This window comes from Periophthalmus magnuspinnatus, chromosome 11, assembly GCF_009829125.3.
Source record: "Periophthalmus magnuspinnatus isolate fPerMag1 chromosome 11, fPerMag1.2.pri, whole genome shotgun sequence".
In the NCBI taxonomy this organism is placed as follows: domain Eukaryota; kingdom Metazoa; phylum Chordata; class Actinopteri; order Gobiiformes; family Gobiidae; genus Periophthalmus; species Periophthalmus magnuspinnatus.
In genome coordinates this window covers 1,505,091-1,531,186 of record NC_047136.2, presented here as the reverse complement: position 1 = coordinate 1,531,186, position 26,096 = coordinate 1,505,091, and the positions used below count along the sequence as shown (strand labels likewise).

The window sequence follows — 26,096 nt, the reverse complement described above, 5'->3', positions numbered from 1 at the left end:
AAAGCAGCACAGACTTATTTTAAAATGACAGTCATGCCTTTTAATTTACCTTCTCGCGGGCCACATAAAATGACATGGCGGGCCGCATTTGGCCCCCGGGCCTTGAGTTTGACACACGTGCTCTACATGGACATCTTTTCGTGATGGAGATAAGTGCTCAGCTGATGGACTCTCACGTGGCTCATGGTGTTTTGGGTGAATGATGCTCAGAGTTTGTGAACAAGACCGACCCTAAAGTAAACTCAACTAAGTCTTGTGCCAGTGGGGGGCGCTCCACAGTGTGAGAACCATCTAAATGTGTTTCTTTGCTTTTATCTGCCTCATTTCTGTCCCTGGAGCTGCTGTTTTCACCCCACGACAGTTGCATCTCCTCAACACACTGACTCTGAATTTATTTCCATGATCTTTAAGGAGAGAAAGGTCCAGTTCTTCTGCGTCTGATCCAAACTCTGTATCTGTGATAAATGTGGTTTCACTCTTTACTGCTTTTATTCTGTTTACTTCATTTTCATGTTTTAAGAGTCAGATACAAATTAGACATTCCACAGAGCTGTCGACTTTTATGTTTGTTATTAAAATGAAGCAGTTCTGTCACATTTTACATTCAGCATTTGGAGTTTTTACAGGAGAAAATGTCATTACTCACCGCTGACCCTCATGCACCTTTGCCATTCACTCATAAAGTTCCAAAGTTTGTGACGTGACCTGCAGAAACTCTACAGCTGCTTTTCAGATTCTAGACTGTGATGACGTCATTCTGCCAGACGGGGGCGCAACAGCCAGTTTTCTCTCACGATTACGCTGAACTTCAACATGAAATATCCAAAAGGTAAATTCACAAATGTTGAACCTGATGATTTCTAAGTGACTACACCCAAGACTCACTGTTAAAACAAAAACCTGCATTTTTACAAAACTAATTTTACCAGCTCCATCCGTGTTTAACATTATCGGCTCATAGAATGTCGTGACGTCGTCTGAAACGCGGCAATAGCTTGGAATTTTAAAGTACCTAGGACAGGTTTGACTTTGCATGTTACTAAAACACAGCTAATATCATAAAATTTAAGAGTTTACTCAAATATTTTAACTTTTTTTCCCCCAAATTGGCTTTTTTTTTAATCTGACATTTTACTTCCTGGTTGGAAATCATGGGAATTCTGTAGCTGTTACCTAGCAACCATGTATTACACTGGACCAAAACGCCTCCAATGTCACAGAAATAAATATTTGACCAATACAAATGTAGGAAAACACATTTATTTTGTTGAAATGTTAAAAATTATGGGGGAAAAAATGGTTTGTGTAAATTTTGCAGAACTTTTGGACAGAATTCTCCCAGTGTGATGTCATCAACGTGCGACTCGAAAATAGAACTCCACTTCCTGTCATTTTTTACCAACTTTTAAACTTCACAAATTGCTTCTTGATTGGCGTAAAACTATAATTTATATTTACGACAGGTTTTATCCTCCAGATTAAGTCCAAATTTGAGAATCATTAGAACAAGTCAAACAAACTTGAACTTGATCCCACGAAAATTCAAACAGAACAAATGTACGTTTCCTTAAAGAGCTTTAATCTCAGAGCTCGTGTGTTTTTTGTGTAATCTCTCAAGCATCCAGGTTTGAAAAGAAACAAACTCTTCTGAACATAAAACATAAAATCAACAGAACAATGATAATACTGTGTTAATTATAAGAGTAATGACTTTTTTTAAATAGCACTGGTGTTGACAGAACGTGCGTGTTTCATATTTGTGTGCACAGTTCTGTTTACACGCTCTTCTCAGTCATGGGCCATGTGACGCTGTGTGAAAGAAAACAGACCTTGATTTGTTTTTTAATGAGGAAAAAACAATACTGATTAAAAAAGAAAAAAAAAAAGATATACAGGATTTGAAAACTCCTTAAACACAAAAATCTCTAATTATTTTATCAGGAAGTCTGATTTTTGAGGGAGTCCTGAGTTCTCCGTTAAAACATAAACATTTAGTATTAATAAAATGTACATTTAAATATTTCCTGAAGCTGTGGACCTCAGGCTTCAGTTAAAACGTTTACACTGCTCTGAAAAGACGACAGACACAGTGTTTACATTCACTTAAGGGACGTACACGGTTTACTCTGAGTTTATGAGGCGGCTCCATAAACGAGGAGCATCAAGTCTAAAACCAGAGCTGATGTTCAGTCACAATTTTGTTAATGATTTATAGTATTTTTTATTTACAAAGATACTTGTAAAAAGACTGAAAACCCGCCTCTTCTCCCTGGCATTTAACACTCGACGGGACATCTTTGTGTTTTTCTGTTCCTGTGTATCGTGTTATATTTTTTTGTTGACTTTTATATGAAGCACTTTGTTCAGCTCAAGTTGTTTTAAATGAGTTATAGAAATAAACTTGAATTGTATTAACTGTGGCTGTAACCTCGTTTTACTCATTGCACAAGGCCGTTTTTCTCTGTCGACTTTTAAAAAACATTATTATACAGGATCAGTTTTAATCTGCAGATGTTTCACCGTCTCACGTTCTGTTTCACATTGTACTTGGTGTGTGTTTGTGTTCTGTTTGTCTCAACCGACTCACCCCGTAAAATATTGAATAAATAAACAAAACTTAATGAAACTCCCTCATCTGGTTTTCAGAATCTAAAGTGAAAGACTTGATTCAAGAGCTTAATTCATTTTATTACTATGGCTCACTCATATTTTAATGATAAAATTAACAAATATTACTTTAAGCCATAAACCACACATTTAAAAAGCTCCTATGAGTTTGAATCCATGTTCTAAAGCCGTTTCCTCCTCAAAAACAGACCTGGAGTTGTGTTTTGTTTCATTCTCACATGTTTGAGTCACTTTATTATTAGTCTGTAACATCTACAAAGCTCAAAATGCGACGTTCCACCTTGTGATGTCATCAAGTGGTAGTTTTCAAGTTAAACAGCTACTTTTTACCTTTTGTTTAGTGGAGATTAGAAATTATCGGACTGAAATGATCCAAACGATTCCAGAAATGAAGGTGTGTGGAGTTTAATGACACAGTGGAGCACTTCCTGTATCACCACATGATGACATCACAAGGTGGAACAGAGTGTTTTCTGTTAGAGAGAAGAGCTAAACATGTGTGAATGAAACAAAACACAACTCCAGGTCTGTTTGGGATGAGGAAACGACATTAGAACAGATGAGAAATGTTAAAATCCCCCATGTTACACAGTTACTATTTCAGTCGTCGTCATCAAACTTGATCTTCTTTCCTTGGAAGGCGAGTATCTGTCCTTGCTGTTCCTTTCTTTTCTTACTTGCCTCCCACGACGGGTGCAGTGATTTCTGTGGTGCTTGATGGGAGAACGCTCCTCTTCCTCTTGAATCTTTTGGTCTCGTCTGTTCTTTATCCTGTCCTCTCCCTCCAAACGTTTTCTGCCCTTTACCAAAACCCTTCCCTCCATCTGAATGTTCTCGTTTTTGGAAATCGTTCTTTCTCCTAAAATCTTTACTTCCACCATCTTTTCGTTTGTCCCGGGCTTGAAATTTTCCATCTCCTCTTCCTCCACCTTTGCCGTTCTTTGTTCGAGCGAGGGAGGAACAAAACACTGACTTTAGAGCGTTGGCTTTTGATGTCAGTCTGGACTCGAGCTCTTCAAATTGACTCTGAACTTTGTCAGTTTGGGGCGTTTTTGAAGTGTTCTCGAGGATCTTTTGAACGGTTTTATCTTCAGTCGTTTTTGTCTTCTTCTTTTTCTTAAACTTGCTCACTTTTCCTACAAAGAAATCGTCGTCGCTCTCTGACTCGCCTGAGGATTTCTTGTGAAAACGCTCCTCGGTGCTGTCGTCGAAGTACTCTTTTTCTCCGTCTGATTCCAGCTCGCTCTCTGCCTCTGCGTTTGGTTTGGGAGGAAGTTCTAACAGTTTAGCAGTGTTTTTAGGTTCCTCCTGCTTGTTTAGAGGTTTGGACTTCACAACAGGCTTCACTGGGCTTTGTTTAACATCTGATTTTGCAGTTCTGGCTTCTGTCTGGTGAACGATTGAGTCAATTTTCTCTTCAGGAAAATTATGACAAGGTTCCTCAAGACACACTTCCCCAATATCTGTTTCACTTTTAGTCGCTGTGCCAGACTTTTTCACTTTTACGTCAGGCTGTTTTTCGGGATTGGCAGAGGGCGACTGTTTTTGGGTCTTGTCTTCTTTTTTCTCCTTCTTTCCTCCGGCCTTTCCTCCCTTTGTCCTCTCCTCCTTGAAAGCTTTCACAGCAGCTTTGATTGCTTCTATCTTCTTGTTGAACTGCGGGTGAGTAGCAACACGAGCTAGCGCCCGAGCGGAGATGGTAGATTTGGGGTCTTTACACACTTGTTGGAAGTTGAGGTTCTTCTGCAGTGCCGTCTTGGTGACCTAAAATACAAAGATGACAGGTAAAGTATGACAGGTGTGAAATGACTCTGTACTAGGCCCAGGGGCAGACCAAACTGACAGAGGGTTTCAAAGGGGCAAACGTAAGTGAGAAACAGTGACATTTTTATACAGCGCTTTTCCACTCAAGGCAAGACACGTTTATTTGTATAGAACAACTGGTACAAAGTCATTCAAAAAGCTTTACAGAATAAGAAAAATCATCATCATAAATTTAACTTTAAAGAGAAAAGTGCAGAATAAACCCCTTTCAGTCACATTCACATAAACAGAACAGATTGAGTCTGGATTTAAACGTCGTCAAAGTCGAGGTCTGAGTCACATCTTCAGGAAGAAAGAGACAGGTTTGAACTGAACAAAACAAACACTGATTCAACAGGTTTAGTCCTGGTTTAGTCCTAGTTTAGACCTGGTTTAGTCCTGGTTTAGTCCTGGTTCAGTCCTGGTTCAGTCCTGGTTTAGACCTGGTTTAGTCCTGGTTTAGTCCCGGTTCAGTCCTGGTTTAGTCCCGGTTCAGTCCCGGTTTAGTCCCGGTTTAGTCCCGGTTCAGTCCTGGTTTAGTCCTGGTTTAGTCCCAGTTCAGTCCCGGTTCAGTCCCGGTTTAGTCCCAGTTTAGTCCCTGTTCAGTCCTGGTTTAGTCCCGGTTTAGTCCCGGTTTAGTCCTCCTCATGTGGCTCATGTGGGAGATTCTTTGGTGCTGCTCCATGGAGAGACTTGTTCACACTGACCTATTTTAATCCGTCCACTCAACCAATGATGTTTATGACACGAGTCTGATTCAAACCGCCAACCTTCAGATCAGTCGACAAACGCTCCACTGTCCTCCTCACATAATACGCTTCCATAACGTGTCATTATTTTATGCTCCTTAAATGAGGTCACTGTGCCCCCTGCAGACCCGGGCCTGCTGTGTGCTTCAGATTTCTATATTTACATTATAATCATGAAAAAAACACATTTATAATCATGAAAAAAAAAAACACATACCACATCAGGCACCAACAGCTTCATGGCGTGGATCTCGTCCAGCAGTCTGGCCGCTCGCCTTTGGTTTCGTTCGATATCTGTGTCGCTTCCCTTCTTCTTCCTCAGAGCGCCGATCTGCCGCGTCATCTTACGAATAATCAGAGCGCGCACCCTCTTCACCTCCTTCCTCATCTTCACCACCTCGTTGTTGAGGTTCAGGACGCTCTCGTGTTTTTCCTCATCGTTCTGTGGAGCGTCACACTCATCTTCTGCTTGACGTGGAGGCGGAGCTTGTTCTTCATTTACTGACACTTCTTCTTCTTCTTGTCCATTTTGACCTGTGGTACTTTGTGTTATTGCGTCTGTATTCTCGCTCTTTTCAACATCGCCGTGCTCATGTTCCACCTCCATCTCTTTGGTCTGGAGGGAGAGCGCCATAGTCGTTTTCTATAGAACAAAAAAAGCATTTGATTAAAACTACATAATTTGCTTCTTTTGTTTGGTTTGGGTCTGAGGGTGGAATTATAGATCAGTGAGAGATTCTGTCTCAGCCTCCCTTTCCTGTTTAAGGACGTACAGATGCTGGAAGAAAAAATACTCAAGTAAAAGTATCACATGAAAAAATCTATTTAAGTAAAACTATTAATCTAAGTAAGTATGTATGCTTAAAAATGTAATCCATCCATCTTCTTACTCTAATCCGGGGTCAGCAGTCTGAGCAGGGACTCCCAGACTTCCCTTCCTACTTTAAGAGTAAATAGTAAAAGTATTTTGTGCAGAATTTGAGTCTTATAAAACTTCAGATGTGGTGATTTTGATAAAGATTTGTGATTTTTTTTTTTTTTTGTTCAACAGAAACAAGTGAATCTGTTTTTATTTGTATGTTTGTTTTGCTCAAATTGTGAATTCTGAATCCTCAGCCTTTTCAGCAGGTCTCACACAATAATAAATAATACTTTTACTTTTCGGTCCAGTTAAAAAATGTAATGGAGTAGAAAGTACAGATACTGCTCTCACATGTACTCAAGTAAAAGTATCAAGTATCCACTGTAAAATGTACTTATACTTTATAAGTACAGATACCTAAAATGTTTACTTAAGTGCACTACATTTCTTCTTTTACTTTGTTAAATGAAAAAAACAGACTAAGCTCCTCTGATGAAGCACAGCGCGGGTCACGGCCGAAACAAACGTGGTTGTTAAAAGTTGTCTGTTATTCCTTCATCTTTACACAAAAACTCACCAAATTCGGACACGATCAAACATCAACACTAACAAACATCCTCACAAAACACCAGCTCGTCCCCGCGTCACTTACTGAAGTTTTAAGACGAAAACACAAACGTAAACCCGCTCCTCGCTTCTCTCCACAGATCCGCCATGTTGCCTGTGACGTCACCCGCTCCCCCCTCGCCTCCCTCGGCGCGGTGACGTCAGGCGCAAGCGTCGACGTAGCGCGCCGTAGAAAAGGGGGAGGGGCCTTGAGCGGACTGTTTTTATTTATTTCTTTGTTTCATGTGCATAAAACATCAACAATGGAGGATAATTGAACAAGTGTGGACGGGAGAATGACCGAATAACGGCTGCGTGGCACAAACCGGACCCAAACCGAACCGGAACCAGCACCGGGGGAGGATGAAGCGGCGCAATGCGGACTGCAGCAAGCTCCGACGGCCGATAAAACGGAACCGAATCACCGAGGGTATATATAGCAGGTACAAAAGGGGCCGGAGACGCGTTCTGTGCAACAATGGCGCCCGTGAGCGTGTCCGGAGGGGCCCCGCGCGCTGTGGCTCGCGCACACCTCTCCACGAGCGCGTTTATGAGCTTTAAACGGCTCCGCACGCACCGAGAAAACAGCTCCGCACGCACCGAGAGCAGTGTTACAAAGACGGGCCTGCTGCTACTTCACTGTCTGCAGATGCGCGCAGACAGGTTTATAAAATGCGCAAATTTAATCCCACGTTCAGATGTGATTGTGGCTGTTGCATAAACCCCGCACATTCTCTCTCTCTCTCTTTTTTTTTTTTGGTGCATCCTTTGTTTTCATGTGTTACTTGTGCAAAAATGTTGTGTTTTTTTTTAAGGTTGGAATGACAGCAGCAGTGACAGGCGCCTGTTTTGTGTCTGCTGTGACACTTTTCACCTGCGCTTTGTCTGCGCTGGCACTCGTCACATTTAACAGTCAAACTCATGTAAATGCGCGGGGTTATTAAAGAAGTGAGCGCGTATTTGGACTAAACAGGGTATTTTTTTATTATTAAACTGTTTATTTTCATAGTTTTGACTGTAAAGAATGGATACACACATAATATATACAAATACATATTAATAATAGGACAAATTATACAAATAAAAGGAAAAATATATAGTATTATTATTATTATTATTATTATTATTATTATTATACACGTGCACATACATACGTCCATATGCATAAGAATAGATGTATCTACATAAATACAGACACATAAATGCATAAAATATACATTAAAAAATACATAAATAAATAAAAAGGGGGAAAAAAATAAATAAAAAATGGCTCCTGTTGGTAATAATGACTGCGTCCCCCTTGCCTAAGATTAAAGCACATTGATAATCAGTTGCATGAGCTGCTCAGTGTTATTTCTATGTTTTGGTGAGTTTTGTGCAAAAGCAGATGTGCTGTGCGTGTTCAGACGTGTCCCCTGCACCCCGGCCCCTTTGTTTGCATGTCTGTCCATGTATTCTGCAGATTATGGGTATTTGCATGTGCAGCTGGTCTGTTTTCATGTTTTTTTATTATTATTATGCATGCAGTGTGTAACTTTAAGTGATGGGAGTCTTTTTGGAACCATTCATGTCAAAAAGATGTTCAAATTACTGTTTATTTTTAAATTTAATTATATGACGGAAGCCAAAGTGTGAACTCGTTTAAGTGTAAAGTGATGAAAGAGACAGGGCCAGAGCTCAAATGTGTTTAAACGGGTTCAGACTGAGAGTGGGACTGAGTTTATTATAAAAGTCGAACTTAAACGTTGCTCTACAATAATAATAATAAAAAACAAACAAAGGTGTTTTTTGTGCTCAAATCTCTCACTCGTGTCGCCTGTTCTGATTCTCTCCTGATTCTGTCCTGATTCTCGTGTTGTTTTAGAGTTTATCAGTGTAAAATCAGATAAAAGTTTGAAAGTGAAAGATTTGGTACTTTAAAAAAAAATTAGATCTTCAGGAAAAGTTTTCCAGGTTTTAGCTGCATAAAACTGAAACGCTGATTCACCATGTTTAGTCCTGGTTTAGTCCTGGTTTAGTCCTGGTTTAGTCCTGGTTTAGTCCTGGTTTAGTCCTGGTTTAGTCCTAGTTTAGTCCTGGTTTAGTCCTGGTTTAGTCCTGGTTTAGTCCTGGTTTAGTCCTCGTTTAGTCCTCATTTATTCCTGATTTAGTCCTGGTTTAGTCCTGGTTTAGTCCTGGTTTAGTCCTAGTTTAGTCCTGGTTTAGTCCTGGTTTAGTCCTGGTTTAGTCCTGGTTTAGTCCTCGTTTATTCCTGATTTAGTCCTGGTTTAGTCCGGGTTTAGTCCGGGTTTAGTCCTGGTTTAGTCCTAGTTTAGTCCTCTTTTAGACCTAGTTTTGTCCTAGTTTAGTCCTGGTTTAGTCCTGGTTTAGTCCTCGTTTATTCCTGATTTAGTCCTGGTTTAGTCCGGGTTTAGTCCTGGTTTAGTCCTCGTTTATTCCTGATTTAGTCCTGGTTTAGTCCTGGTTTAGTCCTCGTTTAGTCCTAGTTTAGTCCTCGTTTAGTCCTGGTTTATTCCTGATTTAGTCCTGGTTTAGTCCTGGCTTAGTCCTGATTTAGTCCTGGTTTAGTCCGGGTTTAGTCCTGGTTTAGTCCTGGTTTAGTCCTCTTTTAGTCCTCTTTTAGACCTAGTTTAGTCCTAGTTTAGTCCTGGTTTAGTCCTGGTTTAATCCTGGTTTAGACCTGGTTTAGTCGTAGTTTAGTCCTGGTTTAGCCCTGATTTAGTCTGGGTTTAGTCCTCTTTTAGACCTGGTTTAATCCTGGATTAGCCCTGGTTTAGTCCTGGTTTAGCCCTGGTTTAGACCTGGTTTAGTCCTGATTTAGTCCTCGTTTATTCCTGATTTAGTCCTGGTTTAGTCTGGGTTTGAGTCCTGGTTTAGTCCCGGTTTAGTCCCGGTTTAGCCCTAGTTTAGTCCTGGTTTAGCCCTGGTTTAGTCCTGGTTTAGCCCTGGTTTAGTCCTGGTTTAACCCTGGTTTAGACCTGGTTTAGACCTGGTTTAGCCCTGGTTTAGACCTGATTTAGACCTGGTTTAGTCCTGGTTTAGCCCTGGTTTAGTCCTGGTTTAGCCCTGGTTTAGTCCTGGTTTAGTCCTGGTTTAGTCCTTGTTTAGTCCTGGTTTAGCCCCGGTTTAGACCTGGTTTAGCCCTGGGTTAGTCCTGGTTTAGCCCTGGTTTAGCCCTGGGTTAGTCCTGGTTTAGCCCTGATTTACTCCTGGTTTAGTCCTAGTTTAGTCCTCTTTTAGACTTGGTTTAGTCCTGGTTTATTCCTGATTTAGTCTGGGTTTAGTCCTCTTTTAGACCTGGTTTAATCCTGGATTAGCCCTGGTTTAGTCCTGGTTTAGACCTAGTTTAGTCCTGGTTTAGTCCTCGTTTATTCCTGATTTAGTCCTGGTTTAGTCTGGGTTTAGTCCTCTTTTAGACCTAGTTTAGTCCTGGTTTAGTCCTGGTTTAGCCCTGGTTTAGTCCTGGTTTAGTTCTGGTTTAGTCCTGGTTTAGACCTGGTTTAGTCCTGGTTTAGTCCTGGTTTAGACGTGGTTTAGCCCTGGTTTAGCCCTGGTTTAGTCCTGGTTTAGTCCATGTTTTGTCCATGTTTAGTCCTGGTTTAGCCCTGGTTTAGTCCTGGTTTAGTCCTGGTTTAGTCCTGGTTTAGACGTGGTTTAGCCCTGGTTTAGTCCTGGTTTAGCCCTGGTTTAGTCCTGGTTTAGTCTTGGTTTAGTCCTGGTTTAGCCCTGGTTTAGTCCTGGTTTAGTCCTGGTTTAGTCCTGGTTTAGCCCTGGTTTAGTCCTGGTTTAGTCCTGGTTTAGCCCTGGTTTAGTCCTGGTTTAGCCCTGGTTTAGCCCTGGTTTAGTCCTGGTTTAGCCCTGGTTTAGTCCTGGTTTAGCCCTGGTTTAGCCCTGGTTTAGTCCTGGTTTAGTCCTGGTTTAGTCCTTGTTTAGATCTGGTTCAGTTCTGGTTTAGTCCTGGTTTAGTCCTGGTTTAGACGTGGTTTAGCCCTGGTTTAGTCCTGGTTTAGCCCTGGTTTAGTCCTGGTTTAGTCCTGGTTTAATCCTGTTTTAGTCCTGGTTCAGTTCTGGTTTAGTCCTGGTTTAGTCCTGGTTTAGACGTGGTTTAGTCCTGGTTTAGATCTGGTTTAGCCCTGGTTTAGTCCATGTTTTGTCCATGTTTAGTCCTGGTTTAGTCCTGGTTTAGACCTGGTTTAGACCTGGTTTAGTCCTGGTTTAGCCCTGGTTTAGTCCTGGTTTTAGTCCTGGTTTAGTCCTGGTTCAGTCCTGGTTCAGTCCTGGTTTAGCCCTGGTTTAGTCCTGGTTTAGTCCTGGTTTAGTCCTGGTTTAGCCCTGGTTTAGTCCTGGTTTAGTCCTGGTTTAGCCCTGGTTTAGTCCTGGTTTAGCCCTGGTTTAGCCCTGGTTTAGTCCTGGTTTAGCCCTGGTTTAGTCCTGGTTTAGCCCTGGTTTAGCCCTGGTTTAGTCCTGGTTTAGTCCTGGTTTAGTCCTTGTTTAGATCTGGTTCAGTTCTGGTTTAGTCCTGGTTTAGTCCTGGTTTAGACGTGGTTTAGCCCTGGTTTAGTCCTGGTTTAGCCCTGGTTTAGTCCTGGTTTAGTCCTGGTTTAATCCTGTTTTAGTCCTGGTTCAGTTCTGGTTTAGTCCTGGTTTAGTCCTGGTTTAGACGTGGTTTAGTCCTGGTTTAGTACTGGTTTAGCCCTGGTTTAGTCCATGTTTTGTCCATGTTTAGTCCTGGTTTAGTCCTGGTTTAGTCCTGGTTTAGACCTGGTTTAGTCCTGGTTTAGACCTGGTTTAGTCCTGGTTTAGTCCTGGTTTAGTCCTGGTTTAGCCCTGGTTTAGCCCTGGTTTAGCCCTGGTTTAGCCCTGGTTTAGCCCTGGTTTATTCCTGGTTTAGTCCTGGTTTAGTCCTGGTTTAGCCCTGGGTTAGTCCTGGTTTAGCCCTGGTTTAGCCCTGGTTTAGTCCTGGTTTAGTCCTGGTTTAGTCCATGTTTTGTCCATGTTTAGTCCTGGTTTAGTCCTGGTTTAGTCCTGGTTTAGTCCTGGTTTAGTCCTGGTTTAGTCCTGGTTTAGTCCTGGTTTAGTCCTGGTTTAGTCCTGGTTTAGTCCTGGTTTAGTCCTGGTTTAGTCCTGGTTTAGTCCTGGTTTAGTCCTGGTTTAGCCCTGGTTTAGCCCTGGTTTAGTCCTGGTTTAGTCCTGGTTTAGTCCATGTTTTGTCCATGTTTAGTCCTGGTTTAGTCCTGGTTTAGTCCTGGTTTAGTCCTGGTTTAGTCCTGGTTTAGTCCTGGTTTAGTCCTGGTTTAGTCCTGGTTTAGTCCTGGTTTAGTCCTGGTCCTTTCACATTATCAGTCTTATATTTGACACTATATTGTTTTGTATTAGTGTTTTGTTCTTTCATAAAGTTTCATCGTGACGTTTGTTCTCGTCTGTTCTCGTCTGTTCCAGTACGTTCCTCTACTTAAAGTTCCTCGTGGTTTGGGTTCTGGTTCTTCTGGCCGACTTCGTGCTGGAGTTTCGTTTCGAGTATCTTTGGCCTTTCTGGCTGTTCATCAGGAGCGTGTACGACTCGTTTCGATATCAGGGCCTGGTACGACATCATTATCTGAGATTCAAACGCGCACGTCAGCCGCCATGTTTATTCAAATGTGTGTGTGTTACTTTTGCAGGCGTTCTCCGTGTTCTTCGTGTGTGTGGCGTTTACATCTGACATCATCTGCCTCCTCTTTATTCCCGTTCAATGGCTGTTCTTCGCCGCCAGCACCTACGTCTGGGTCCAGTACGTTTGGCACACAGGTCGGTTTGTTCTTTCAGTCGCTTCACATTCTGCTGTTTTATCTTCAGAGTTATTCATACGTTTCTTTTTTACGCATGTGTTTGTTTGTTTTTTCAAAGAGAGAGGCGTTTGTTTACCTACAGTTTCACTTTGGATCTTGTTCGTTTACATCGAGGCAGCGATTCGTTTTAAAGATCTGAAGAACTTTCATGTCGACCTGTGTCGGCCGTTTGCAGCTCATTGGTAGGTTTTTCTTTTTAAATGTGCTTCAGTGTGAACGTGGATAATGGTGTTTACATTGTTAGCTTTAGCACGAAATACTGCGGGAATTTTTAATAATCTGGTGATAAACATTTATAATCTGTTTTTAAATATTGAAATGGGCCTATGTATTTATTTGTTCTGTATTTTAAAAGTCCGATATTACACAAAAAAGGACTTATGAGCTTCAAACCATGTTCTAATACAGTTTCCTCCTCAAAAACAGACCTGGACTTGTGTTTTGTTTGATTAACTCTTTATTATCAAGTCTATTCCATCTCCAAACGCTCTGTTCCACCTCGTGATGTCATGAAGTGGTAGTTTTCAAGTTACTTTTACCTTTGGTTCAGTTGTAGATTGGCAAATTCCAGAAGCTGAAATGATCCAAATGATTCTATAAATGAAGGTGTGTGGAGTTTAAAAACACAGCGGAGCACTTCCTGTATCACCACACGATGACATCACAAGGTGGAACAGAGTGTTTTCTGTCTGAGAGAAGAACTCAAGCACAACTCCAGGTCTGTTTGTGACGAGGAAACATTAGAACATGGATCTGAAACTGTAATCTGGGCCTTTAACCCTCTGGTTGTCTCATTGGACTCTCTGTGTTTATATAAAGATAAATGTAAATGTATAAGTTGTAAAAATACTCGTTTGTTTTGGTGTTCGCAGTATCGGGTATCCGGTCGTGACTCTGGGCTTCGGCTTTAAGAGTTATGTGAGCTACAAGATGAGACTGAGGAAACAGAAGGAGGTGCAGAAAGAGAATGAGTTCTACATGCAGCTCCTTCAGCAGGCCCTACCCCCCGAGCAGCAGATGCTCCAGAGACAGGAGCGAGAGGCAGAGGAAGGTACGGGACACACGGAGCTCAACACACGGAGCTCAACACACGGAGCTCAACACACGGAGCTCAACACACGGAGCTCAACACACGGAGCTCAACACACGGAGCTCAACACGAGGAGCTCAACACACGGAGCTCAACACACGGAGCTCAACACACGGAGCTCAACACACGGAGCTCAACACGAGGAGCTCAACACACGGAGCTCAACACACGGAGCTCAACACACGGAGCTCAACACAGGAAACTGAACACACAGAGCTCAACACATGGAGCTCAACACACGGAGCTCAACACAGGAAACTGAACACATGGAGCTCAACACGTGGAGCTCAACACGTGGAGCTCAACACACGGAGCTCAACACATGGAGCTCAACACAGGAAACTGAACACACGGAGCTCAACACACGGAGCTCAACACACGGAGCTCAACACGAGGAGCTCAACACGAGGAGCTCAACACAGGAAACTGAACACACGGAGCTCAACACACGGAGCTCAACACACGGAGCTCAACACGAGGAGCTCAACACAGGAAACTGAACACACGGAGCTCAACACACGGAGCTCAACACACGGAGCTCAACACGAGGAGCTCAACACAGGAAACTGAACACACGGAGCTCAACACACGGAGCTCAACACACGGAGCTCAACACGAGGAGCTCAACACAGGAAACTGAACACACGGAGCTCAACACACGGAGCTCAACACACGGAGCTCAACACATGGAGCTCAACACACGGAGCTCAACACATGGAGCTCAACACGAGGAGCTCAACACAGGAAACTGAACACACGGAGCTCAACACACGGAGCTCAACACACGGAGCTCAACACGAGGAGCTCAACACACGGAGCTCAACACACGGAGCTCAACACACGGAGCTCAACACACGGAGCTCAACACTAGGAGCTCAACACACGGAGCTCAACACACGGAGCTCAACACACGGAGCTCAACACACGGAGCTCAACACACGGAGCTCAACACACGGAGCTCAACACACGGAGCTCAACACACGGAGCTCAACACACGGAGCTCAACACATTTACTCTTAGAATAATGTTACAAAGATACAATAGTAGCTTCTTGATAAGAGCAGCAGTTTTTATCAAAACTCAGAGGAAACATATGTGTTTTAGATCAGGTAAAGTGCTGTCGTCCTGGTTTAGTCCTGGTTTAGTCCTGGTTTAGACCTGGTTTAGACCTGGTTTAGTCCTGGTTTAGTCCTGGTTTAGTCCTGGTTTAGACCTGGTTTAGACCTGGTTTAGTCTTGGTTTAGTCCTGGTTTAGACCTGGTTTAGACCTGGTTTAGTCTTGGTTTAGTCCTGGTTTAGTCTTGGTTTAGTCCTGGTTTAGTCCTGGTTTAGTCCTGGTTTAGTCTTGGTTTAGTCCTGGTTTAGTCCTGGTTTAGTCTTGGTTTAGTCTTGGTTTAGTCCTGGTTTAGTCCTGGTTTAGTCCTGGTTTAGTCTTGGTTTAGTCCTGGTTTAGTCCTGGTTTAGTCCTGGTTTCGTCCTGGTTTAGTCCTGGTTTAGTCCTGGTTTAGTCCTGGTTTAGTCTTGGTTTAGTCCTGGTTTAGTCCTGGTTTAGTCTTGGTTTAGTCTTGGTTTAGTCCTGGTTTAGTCCTGGTTTAGTCCTGGTTTAGTCTTGTTTAAATCCAGACTCTGTTCTGTTTATCTGCTGTGACTGACAGGGGTTTATTCTGCTTTATTCTGTTCATTTTCATGTTTTTAAACACTTTGAATGACTTTGCGTTAGAGATGCACCGACACATCAGGTCAATATTTGCACTTTTTCGCGCATCGACCTTAAATCTCCGGCACAGGTCGATATTTAGTTTTGGCCGACCTGCTGCACAAAATGTTAACACCATAGACTGTGTAAAGACGTGGACTAAGTGAGTGTGACGTCACCCACGGCCAATCCGGATCGAGGCTGTCGAAGGTAACGCCCCTTCTCACCCGCGCCGCTGGTTTTAGCAGAGAGTGGACGCTTAGCAACGCCGTCAATCGACTGAGTTAATACGAACATTTTAAGATCAGTATGACGAGTCTAACGGCAGCAGTTGCAGAGAGAAGGGACACAGTTTTTACGTAGAAAGTGAATTGGAGCCAGAGTCGATGGAGCCGTACGTGCGCCTGTGATCACTTCCTGTTTGGACCACGGCGGCTAGCAGGTTAGCTAAACAGTCTATGGCTACCCCACATAGGTGTCTTAAAGGTTTATGCTAAAAAGAGCTGTGAGTGAGTTTGTAGCACATTTAAATAACATCATTTTGAGGAAATAATCAAAATCGGTCCTGCATATCGACCCAAAATATCGTCCGATCTTACCTCTCATCTGTCCCTCTGGATCTGATATCGACATCATCCGCGAAAAAAAACATCAGTCGATCTCTGCAAGACGTGGGGCGATGTTGAAACGATTATCACGGCCAAAATAACTGTCATTAACGATCACGATAATAATTAAAGTTGTTATGGATATGAGTAATTATAACTTTAACGGAGAATATTATGGATGAGCAGGGCCGTCAACGGAAATTTAGAGGCCCGGAGCAATGAGCCTCACATGGGCCCCCCGTGATACAAAAAGGAAGACGGTCCAGTTCTGGTCTCCCTAAGTCTCTGAGGCCCCGGACAACAGACCCCTTTGTCCCCCCATCGACTCCCCTGTGGATAAGTCGTTTTTTTCTGCACATTCCGGTGAAATAACGGGGATTATCTTTGTTGCCGATTATCACAATTATATAAAATGTCCCGTGAATGATTATTGTTTATTATCTCTGCTGTTTTTTTTACGTGTAGCTTTAACCAAACTGTTTTGTGTCTTCCAGCCGCAATAAACAAAGGAATCTCAGAAGTGGAACCTGTCGTCATTTCACAGAACGGTGGAATTCCCGGAAAGAAAGTCAGCACTCCGGCCTCGTTACCTGAGCTGGAATATCGGGAAAAGGGGAAGGATATTTCCAAAGAGGGTAAAAAACACAACTCGGTCGGTATCAACAACAACAACAGTATCCTCCACACGCTGGACTCCAGACTACAGGAGGCGGAGTACATCGAACACTACGTGGGATCGAAAAAACTCAACAACGACCTGACAGAAAACACACTCGCGGACAACACCACAAACACCACGAACTCAAAAGAGGACATGGGGGGCACGGGGAAGAACTACAAAAACGCCAGCGGAGGCGGAGGGGCCATTTCCAACTCCCCGCCGAGGAATCACAGCTCTTCAAACGGGAGCGTACCACAAGGGGGAGCTGTGGCCAATAAGAACGAGAAGAAGCAGCGAGGGGCCGCGAAGGGTCAGAAGGATCCCGTGGAGAACTGCATCCCCAACAACCAGCTGGGCAAACCCGACGCCTTAGTACGGTAAGAGAGAGAGAGGGGTCACGCGGGGGTCAAATCAGACGCACAATTCGATACTGGCATCAGAATCGAAAAGCGTCGATACCGGAACATTTGCTTGATCAGATATCGACTTCCAAATGTCAGTTCAGTCGATATCCTGATTAAGAAATGGATTTAATACGATAATTTACAGGCCGCAGTCGCACAGAAAGTCTCAAAATGTTTGGATTTTGATTTACTTAAGTTGTTCTGTTGTTACTTGAGAGATTAATTACACATCTTGATCAGTTTTGTCTTATTTTATTTTTATTTAAAGGAAATAAATGCTGTTTTTATTGCCTGATTAGAGATAGATGATTAGAGATATCGATTGGCTGATGTTTGGACTTTTTATCGTATCGACCGTCGGCCTAAAATCTCCAGCAGAGGGCGACATTTTGTTTTGGTCAATCTGCTAAACCACACAGCTCTCTTATGGGAATGTGGTAAAAATGGGGCTTGGGGGGAGTTTGCAGTAAATTAAAATTGCATCATTTGGCGAAATTAATCAAAATCGGCTTAAAAATATCGGCAGATCTTATCGGCCATCGCTTGTTCTGAATTCTTAGCAACCGGTATCAGTATCGACCGTGAAAAAAACCCTCGAACGGTCGATCTCCATCTCTGACGTCGGGTCTCGAGTCTCGACTGATGCTTAAAGCTACAGTATCGAAATCGGTACGAAACTGAAAGAGCTGGATCGGCGTGTCCCTGCAGTTTATTCGTTTTCAGACTTTCGATTGTGATGACGTTATACTTCCAGATGGGGGCGCAAGAGACAGATTTCCCTATTGATTACGTTGTGCTTTGTTAAATATCTGAACGGTAAACGCTCAAATGTTGAACCTGATCATTTCTGTTTGTGTCTGGACCCGAGACACAAACTGAAACTTACATTTAACGATATTTATTTTATCTGCTCCATCTGCGTTAGGTTTGATTGTCCAGTAGAGCGCGGTGATGTCGTCTGAAGCACAGCAGCGTTCAGACATATTTTATCTCTAACCCTGTGTGTTCAGGCTGGAGCAGGATGTGAAGCGTCTCAAGGCGGATCTGCAGGCGAACAGGCAGCTGGAGTCGGAGCTGCGCAGTCAGCTGTCGTCTCTGAGCAGCCAGGACCGCAGCCTCCGCTCGGAGCTCAGCCAACTGCGCCAAGACAACGAGCTGCTCCAGAACAAGTGAGTGCAGCTCCGAGGCAACACATTAGTCTGTTTAAGTTCATCATTTACACTTAAATCAGCCCCGTTCAGCTTGAGTCTCTATGGTTCTCATCTCTGTGGATCATTCTGTTATAATTTACACATTTTAAATCACAATATTCATCTGAAAACACTTCATAAAAGAAACAAACCCACTGACATCCATGTTAGAAAAGTGTGGTGTCCAATAGGAGCTGACGTCGCCATAAACGTCATCACAATAAAGAGGTGTGTAGCTGTGGCGCCCCCTATGGACAGAGGCACGTCGCACTAGAGCAGCACGTTTTTTTTTTCATTTGTACCAAAATGACGACGCGACGCTGCAGAATCAACGAGTATCAACGATTAAGAAAATAAAACTGGAGAAGGAAGTGCGGACGTCACAGTGGGGCGTGGCACAGGGGGCGTGGCACAGGGGGCGTGGCACAGGGGGCGTGGCACAGTGGGCGTGGCACAGGGGGCGTGTACGTCGTAACAAAATGGCGTCTTGAAAATAGTCGATTAAAGATTAAACTCAAACATGAATCAGAGGCTCAATGAGAAGAAACAAGTAATGCTCCAAGAAATGTAAAAAAATGTAAGAGTAAAAAAAGTATTTGGGAAAAGTTCTACTCGAGTAAGAGTAACTTAAAGAGTAACTGTCAGGAAATAACATCACAATCAAATCTGAAGCAGCTGCAAGACACAAATGTTCAAATCATTTCATATCGTTACATAAAACTCCAGTCACTTTAGACTCACCGAAAACGAGGAAAAAAGGAGGAACCAAAAACAAAAGTATGGAGCAGGAGTAAAAGTACACAGCTCGAAAAGTTACAAGAGTAAATGTGACTGAGTACTCCCACTTCAGACACTTATAAGAGTTCATTTTATATGTGATGTTTTGTTTCTTTATTGTGAGGTTTAAAATAACTCTTGTTTATATTGTTGACCTCCAAACCAGTGTTTAATCTCACATAAGGCCTATTTTTTTACACACAGACACAGCACAGATGTAAAATTATATAAAACGACACAAAACACTGCTTGTTTTTGTTTTTTTAAACCGCAGACTTACACTGAACCCAAAAGAAGGAGGGAGTTTTTATTATTAAATATAAAGTTTAAGACATTTAGTTTTTATTGAGGTTAAACTGCAGCGAGTCTTAGTTCATGAAAATATTATTAAACCTTTAGAATGTGAAGGAGACAGAAAAAGGCGCACTGTGCGTTTGTGCGTTTGTGCGTCTGGTTGGCCGAGAGTCGAGGGGGCGGGGCTCACGTGGGCGGGTGCAGGTGAGAGTCAGGGCCGGAGAGCTGTCATTTTCAGCTTCATTTACCCGTCTTAACTCCGTCCATCCATGTCCATTCTTCTCTGCTGCGCTGCTGTTAGCTCTGTGTGTGTGTTTGTGTGTGTGTTTGTGTGTGTTTGTGATAATCTCCCGGCGCGTCACGAAGCCACAAATCCAGGAAACGCTCTGGTTCTCATCACGTCTTCAGGGTTTGTTGAGGGATGTCACGATACTTAAATTAAACAACACTAAGGAATAGACTCGATACTCGATACCGATTCTGATACCGCGGCGATTCTATTGTCTAAAGATGGTAATACTTTGCGTTCTACTTCCATGTGTGTTCTATGTGTGTAATCCCTCAGTGTCCCATAGGTTCATGTTGGTCCATGGTGTGTGCGTTGTGTGCGTTGTGCGTTTTGTACTTGTGAAACATACAACTACAGCTTGAGTCTATATGGTTCTCATCTCTGTGGATCATTCTGTTATAATTTACACATTTTAAACCACAATATTCATCTAAAACGACGTAATAAAAGAAACAAATCCGCTGACGTCCACGTTAGAAAACTGTGGCGTCCAATAGGAGCTGACGTCTTCGTAAACGTCATCACAATAAAGAGGCGTGTAGCTGTAGCGCCCCCTATGGACAGATGCACGTCGCACTAGAGCCGCACGGTTTTTTTTAACATTTGTACCAAATTGACGACGCGACGCTGCAGAATCCTACGAGTATCAACGATTAAGAGAATAAAAGTGGAGAAGGAAGTGCGGACGTCACAGTGGGCGTGGCACAGTGGGCGTGTCACAGGTGGAGGTTAAACGGGGGCAGATTGACAAAATGGCGTCTTGAAAATAGCGGATTCAAGATTAAACTCAAACATGAATCAGTCCAAATAAAACTTCAGACGCTCAATGAGAAGAAACGACCAGAACGTGGAGAAACATCTGAAAAGTCCAGTTTGTAGAATAAATCTGATTTAATATTATAAAGCAGAACGTCTATAAAGTGGACAAAGCGTCACTCTGGTCGTGGTTTGTGTCTCAGGCTCCACAGTGCGGTCCAGGCCAAGCAGAAGGACAAACAGACCATCTCACAGCTGGAGAAGAGGCTGAAGGCCGAGCAGGAGGCGCGCGCTCTGGCGGAGAAACAGCTGTGTGAGGAGAGGAAGAGGAAGAAGATGGAGGAGGCCACGGCGGCGAGGGCTGTGGCTTTAGCCGCCGCCACGAGGTAATGGGACTCTGTGACGTCATACGGGGGGTTTACACGCACAGACGAGGCTAAAGGTCAGAGGGTTTGTGCAGTATTTTTACTACTTTATACATGTTTTATACACACAGGAGACATCAAACATATGGAGTTATGTAGTAAAGAAAATAACTCTACTAAATATTTTCTACTTTGATGATTTGAAAATAAAATATAAACATAACACAACATAATTCCATATGTGTTACTTCATATATTTGTTGTGTTCTCTTTGTATTGCACATTCACACCGTGTAATGTTTAAACTCGTAAAACATGTGAGGTTTACACGGAGACAGATGACATCACCACATTCTATCAGCCAATCGCATTTAACACAGATGACATCACCACATTCTATCAGCCAATCACGTTTAACACAGATGACATCACCACATTGTACAGATCAATAATCTTTAACGCAGATAAAGTTAATCTTGTTCAAACACAGATATACGTTGAATCACAGGAAGTTATTGGGTCTAATCTCTAAAAGAAATGATTAGGTTCAACATTTGTGAATTTCAACAGGGAAATCTGGCTCGTGCGCCCCCGTGTGGGAGTGTGACGTCATCACATGTGAGAATCTGAAAATTACGCAAAATAGACTTTTAACAAAATAGGGCACTTAAAAAAATCAGCACTGCAGTTTTTTTTAAGCCAAAATTTAATGGATCTTTTTATTTCACTGCTTTAAAACTTCGTAAATTTAAAATAAACTGGACATATTATGGTTTTGTCTGTTATGTACTTACAATAATCTCAATAATCACTATATTAACTCTTCATTCAGTTTATGAAATATGGAACATGTGTTTTGGGCCTCAGTATTTATCATGTGTACAGTTTATTAGTAAAAGTGGAGAGATTTTGGGTATTTTTGTTTTAACAGAATAAGATTTAACCCTTTACAGCTCAAATAAGTGACGTCTGTGTCTGATTATCGGTTCATTCTGTTACGTATCTACTGCAGCTCAGGCCTTTTAATGATTCTGTCTGTTTAAAACGGTTCCCTGAGATTATCCTGTCATATTGTTATCGTGTCAGTGGTGTCAAGTATTTGCAGTATTATCGTTTATCGCAGTATTTCTCTGTAGCGATATGTCGAGATTCAGAATGTTTTATGACAGGCCCACATGTGTCTTTTACATTTTTTTTTATTTTTAGTTCAGTAACAGTTCAGTTTTCTTGTATTTCTTTCTGTATTTTGAACAGGACGCCCTTAAAAAACAGAGTTTAAGTTCTCTCTTTGGGTCTCCCTGTGTAAATAAAGATAAATACAATAAAAAAAAAAGACAAATACAATCAGCTGCATGTTGTGGTCTTGGTTTCGAGCTGATTCACACCTCAAAGTCCACACCAACGTCCAGACTTAGATCTTACAAAGTGGGCTGTTATGTTCGTTCGTTACACCTGACTTTTGCTTTCACACGACGTCACTCAAATCCAAACTATCGGACTTTACCTGGCGCTGCCTCTCCTGCCTCACTAACACCGAGCTGTAAAGTTTTGTTATTGGTTTTAAGTAAACAGAAGATAAATAGCATCAAATCAGTCACATCTGCAGCTTTTTACGTCTAAAAACATCAAAACTCAAAGGAAAACTGTCCAAACCAGACTCAGACTTATCCTGCGTTTGTGTCCAGTAGATTAGACGACTGTAACTGAACAAGGACTAAACCAGGGACTAAACCAGGACTGAACAAGGACTAAACTGGGACTGAACCGGGACTGAACCAGGACTAAACCAGGACTAAACCAGGACTGAACAAGGACTGAACCGGGACTAAACCGGGACTAAACTGGGACGAAACTAGGACTGAACAAGGACTAAACCGGGACTGAACCGGGACTAAACCAGGACTGAACAAGGACTAAACCGGGACTGAACCGGGACTGAACCGGGACTGAACCGGGACTGAACCGGGACTAAACTGGGACTAAACTGGGACTAAACCGGGACTAAACCAGGATAAATGAAAAAAGAGAAGCTTCTGCCTCTTCTCTTTTAATGTTCATTTTATGATGCTTATTTCTGTTCTGATTTGTCGTATTGTGATTTTAATGTCGTTCTTATTCTGTAAAGCTTTTTGAATGACTTTGTGTGAATCGTGTTGTACAGATAAACTTAAACTTAAACAGAGGCGAGGCTGTGATTAGCTCAAACGCAGATCGACAGGACAAAAGTGTTACTTATAATTTCTTCTTGTTTATTCTCATTTGTCCGTCAGGGTGGAGTCGACTGATTCTCTCCGAGGTCGTATCAGAGATCTGGAGACCGAGTGTAAGAAGCTCAGCATCGACATGAAACTGAAGGAGGAGCAGATCAGGGACCTGGAGGGAAAGTGTCAGGTGAGACCGACAACCAAACTGTTTCATTATTAAGGTTGGACTCAGACTGTTTATAGAAATGGACATAGCTAACCTGCTAGCAAACACGCTCCAAACAGGAAGTGATCATGGACGCACTTCCTGCTCCATCGACTCTGGCTCCAGTTCACTTTACATTGAAAAACTGTGTCCTCTCTCTGTACCTGCTGCTGTCAGACTCGTCCTTTTGGTCTTAAATGTTCGTATTTACCCTCTACATGATCCTGGGGTTCATTCTTTTTTCTTTTCTTTTTTTATTTAGAGTTTATTTTATTTTAAATTTGTGTGATTTTGAGTTTTTTTTTGTCTTTTTTTTTAAAGTTATTTTTGAAGTTATTTATTCATTTTTTGTTATTTTTAGTTTTTTTTTTTTATTGTTGTTTTTTTTTAGTTTGTTTTTTGAAAAGCTGTCCTCTCTTTCTGTAACTGCTGCTGTCAGATTTATAATTTTGGTCTTAAATGTTCGTATTTACCCGCTCTACATGATCCTGGGGTTCATTCTTTTTTCTTTTCTTTTTTTTATTTATTTTATTTTAATTTTTTTTTTGTGATTTTGAGGGTTTTTTTTTTTTGTAATTTCTTTTCATTTTCTTTCTTTTTTTTGTTATTTTTGAAGTTATTTATTCATTTTTTGTTATTTTTAGGTTGTTTTTTTATTTTTTTATTTTGAGTTTGTTTTTTGAAAAGCTGTCCTCTCTTTCTGTAACTGCTGCTGTCAGATTTATCATTTTGGTCTTAAATTAAATAATTTAATTAAATTTAATTAATTTAATTAAAATAAATAAATAAATAAATAAATTAAAAAAAATTCGTATTTACCCGCTCTACATGATCCTGACCCTTTGAGCAAAACTAAAATAAATACACAAAATACATGAGAAAAATTAAGACTTTGTTATTGTGACCAAAATATGTGTCATTTTGAATCAATATCACGACATTTACACTTTAATACATGAACAATGCTTGTGTGAAATACTCTTAAAGTACATTTTTAAAGTACTTTTACTTAATTAGATGTTTTCATGTGATACTTTTACTTGTACTGGAGTAACTTTTCACCTCTGTATCTGTACTTTTACTTGAGTAACCGCATTGAGTACTTCATCGTGTGTTGGTGCAAACAGGAGCTCAGAAAGTACAAGGAGAACGAGAAGGACACGGAGGTGCTGATGTCCGCTCTGTCGGCCATGCAAGAGAAGACCCAGCACCTGGAGAACAGCCTGAGCGCCGAGACCAGGATCAAACTGGACCTGTTCTCCGCTCTGGGGGACGCCAAGAGGCAGCTGGAGATCGCACAAGGTAAACGCCGTCACGAGCAGAACAACCAAACAAGCTGGTAGTTTCGTATTGGTAGAACTGTTCATCTTTTCTTTTGCAAATACTTCAAAATGGCGTCAATGCAATGAACAAAGATACAAGAGAAATACAGCAGGTCTTTGTTTACCTATGACTTCACACTTTGAGAAAATTGACAAGGTTTATAATGTACAGTTTGGAGGATTTTGAAGGAATCCCCTGATGTTAAACAGGTATAAACTGGTCTTTTCCAGGTCATGTCATCACGATACTAAAATTTGAAACTATTTTGACACTAAGGAACAGACTCAGTGCTAAAGTTTTGGTGCTAGAATTTAATTTCCATTTACAAAATATATTTATGTTCTTTATCGTAGCATGAGGCCTTATATTTGTTCTGATGAAACTCAAAATGTCACTAAAACTGTTCAGGAAAGCTCAGATTTTGTCCTGTTAATGTGATATTTTTTGCAGTATTGATACTTCTGCAAATGAGTATCTAGTTTCGATATTAGTTTTGTCAAAATAAGAGTTAAAACAGATTATAAATTAGATTATACCATTTGTTCAGCAGATGAACCCAAAGCAGGACAAAATTATAGATATAAAATGTTCATTCCCAGTTTGAGAATTTCTAATCTAGATGTGAATGGAATTAGTGAAACAGTTTCACTTTATGTTTGTTAAATCAGCCATATTCAGCTTGAGTCTCTATGGTTCTCATCTCTGTGGTTCATTCTGTTATAATTTACACTTTTTAAATCACAATATTCATCTAAAACGACTTCATAAAAGAAACAAATCCGCTGACGTCCGCGTTAGAAAACTGTGGTGTCCAATAGGAGCTGACGTCGCCGTAAACATCATCACAATAAAGAGGCGTGTAGCTGTCGGCGCCCCCTATGGACAGATGCACGTCGCACTAGAGCAGCACGTTTTTATACATTTGTACCGAAATGACGACGCGACGCTGCAGAATCCTACGAGTATCAACGATTAAGAAAATAAAAGTGGAGAAGGAAGTGCGGACGTCACAGTGGGCGTGTCACAGTGGGCGTGGCACAGTGGGCGTGGCACAGTGGGCGTGGCACAGTGGGCGTGGCACAGGTGGAGGTTAAACAGGTGCAGATGGACAAAATGGCGTCTTGAAAATAGCGGATTAAAGATTAAACTCAAACATGAATCAGTCCAAATAAAACTTCAGAGGCTCAACGAGAAGAAACGACCAGAACATGGAGGAACATCTGTCCATTTTGTTGAATAATTCTACATCTCCAAAGCTCAAAACACTCTGTTCCACCTTGTGATGTCATGTGGTGCTCCGCTGTGTTTTTAAACTCCACACTAGAATCATTTGGATAATTTCAGCTGTGGAATATCCAAACAAAAGTAAAACTTAACTTAACTTGAAAACTACCACTTGATGACATCACAAGGTGGAACGTCGCATTTTGAGCTTCGGAGATGTGACTCAAACGAACGAAACAAAACACAACTCCAGGTCTGTTTTCGGACCTTTAAGGCAACTTCACCGTCTCTACCCGCCGTGTTCAAACTGATCTCGTGGCTGTACTTTCAGGTCAGATCCACCAGAGGGAGCAGGAGATCGCCGAGCTGAAGCAGAAGATCGCAGAGGTGATGGCCGTCATGCCCAGCCTGTCGTACACGGCGGACGGCACCAGCCTCGCCCCCGTCGCCCCACACTACTCCTCCAAGTTCATGGACAATAGCTCCTCCTCCCTGGACCCCAACGCCTCAGTCTACCAGCCGCTCAAAAAGTGA

The 26,096-nt window shown here is 42.0% G+C and overlaps 2 protein-coding genes across 3 annotated transcripts; one reads left to right on the top strand and one right to left on the bottom strand.

The window, feature by feature from the left end:
* Positions 1-1,245: 1,245 nt before the first annotated feature.
* srfbp1 (serum response factor binding protein 1) lies at positions 1,246-7,258 on the bottom strand. Of its 2 annotated transcripts, none has more exons than XM_033975265.2 (3): positions 6,695-7,258; positions 5,398-5,823; positions 1,246-4,392 (listed from the first exon to the last, which is right to left on the bottom strand). In XM_033975265.2, the coding sequence occupies exons 2-3, from the start codon at positions 5,812-5,814 to the stop codon at positions 3,229-3,231; spliced, it is 1,581 nt and encodes a 526-aa protein (XP_033831156.1). In that variant the 5' UTR covers positions 5,815-5,823; positions 6,695-7,258; the 3' UTR covers positions 1,246-3,228. The 2 variants fall into 2 exon arrangements, with proteins under 2 accessions (XP_033831156.1, XP_055081115.1); XM_055225140.1 differs by having other exon boundaries at positions 2,645-4,392; positions 6,620-6,710.
* maco1a (macoilin 1a) lies at positions 7,012-26,096 on the top strand. Its single transcript, XM_055225139.1, has 11 exons — positions 7,012-7,091; positions 12,088-12,229; positions 12,309-12,435; positions 12,535-12,658; positions 13,349-13,527; positions 16,365-16,908; positions 17,946-18,104; positions 20,445-20,627; positions 22,877-22,997; positions 24,143-24,317; positions 25,894-26,096. The coding sequence occupies exons 1-11, from the start codon at positions 7,012-7,014 to the stop codon at positions 26,094-26,096; spliced, it is 2,037 nt and encodes a 678-aa protein (XP_055081114.1).

What these genes read in the sequence shown, in the direction of transcription:
- srfbp1 (XM_033975265.2), bottom strand. Translation starts at nt 5,814, where the DNA reads ATGGCGCTCTCCCTCCAGACCAAAGAGATGGAGGTGGAACATGAGCAC. An exon ending in AGCTGTTGGTGCCTGATGTG is followed by an intron (nt 4,393 to 5,397) that starts GTATGTGTTTTT and finishes TTTGTATTTTAG; the next exon opens with GTCACCAAGACGGCACTGCA.
- maco1a (XM_055225139.1), top strand. Translation starts at nt 7,012, where the DNA reads ATGAAGCGGCGCAATGCGGACTGCAGCAAGCTCCGACGGCCGATAAAA. An exon ending in ACCGAGGGTATATATAGCAG is followed by an intron (nt 7,092 to 12,087) that starts GTACAAAAGGGG and finishes CGTCTGTTCCAG; the next exon opens with TACGTTCCTCTACTTAAAGT. An exon ending in GGAGCGAGAGGCAGAGGAAG is followed by an intron (nt 13,528 to 16,364) that starts GTACGGGACACA and finishes TGTGTCTTCCAG; the next exon opens with CCGCAATAAACAAAGGAATC.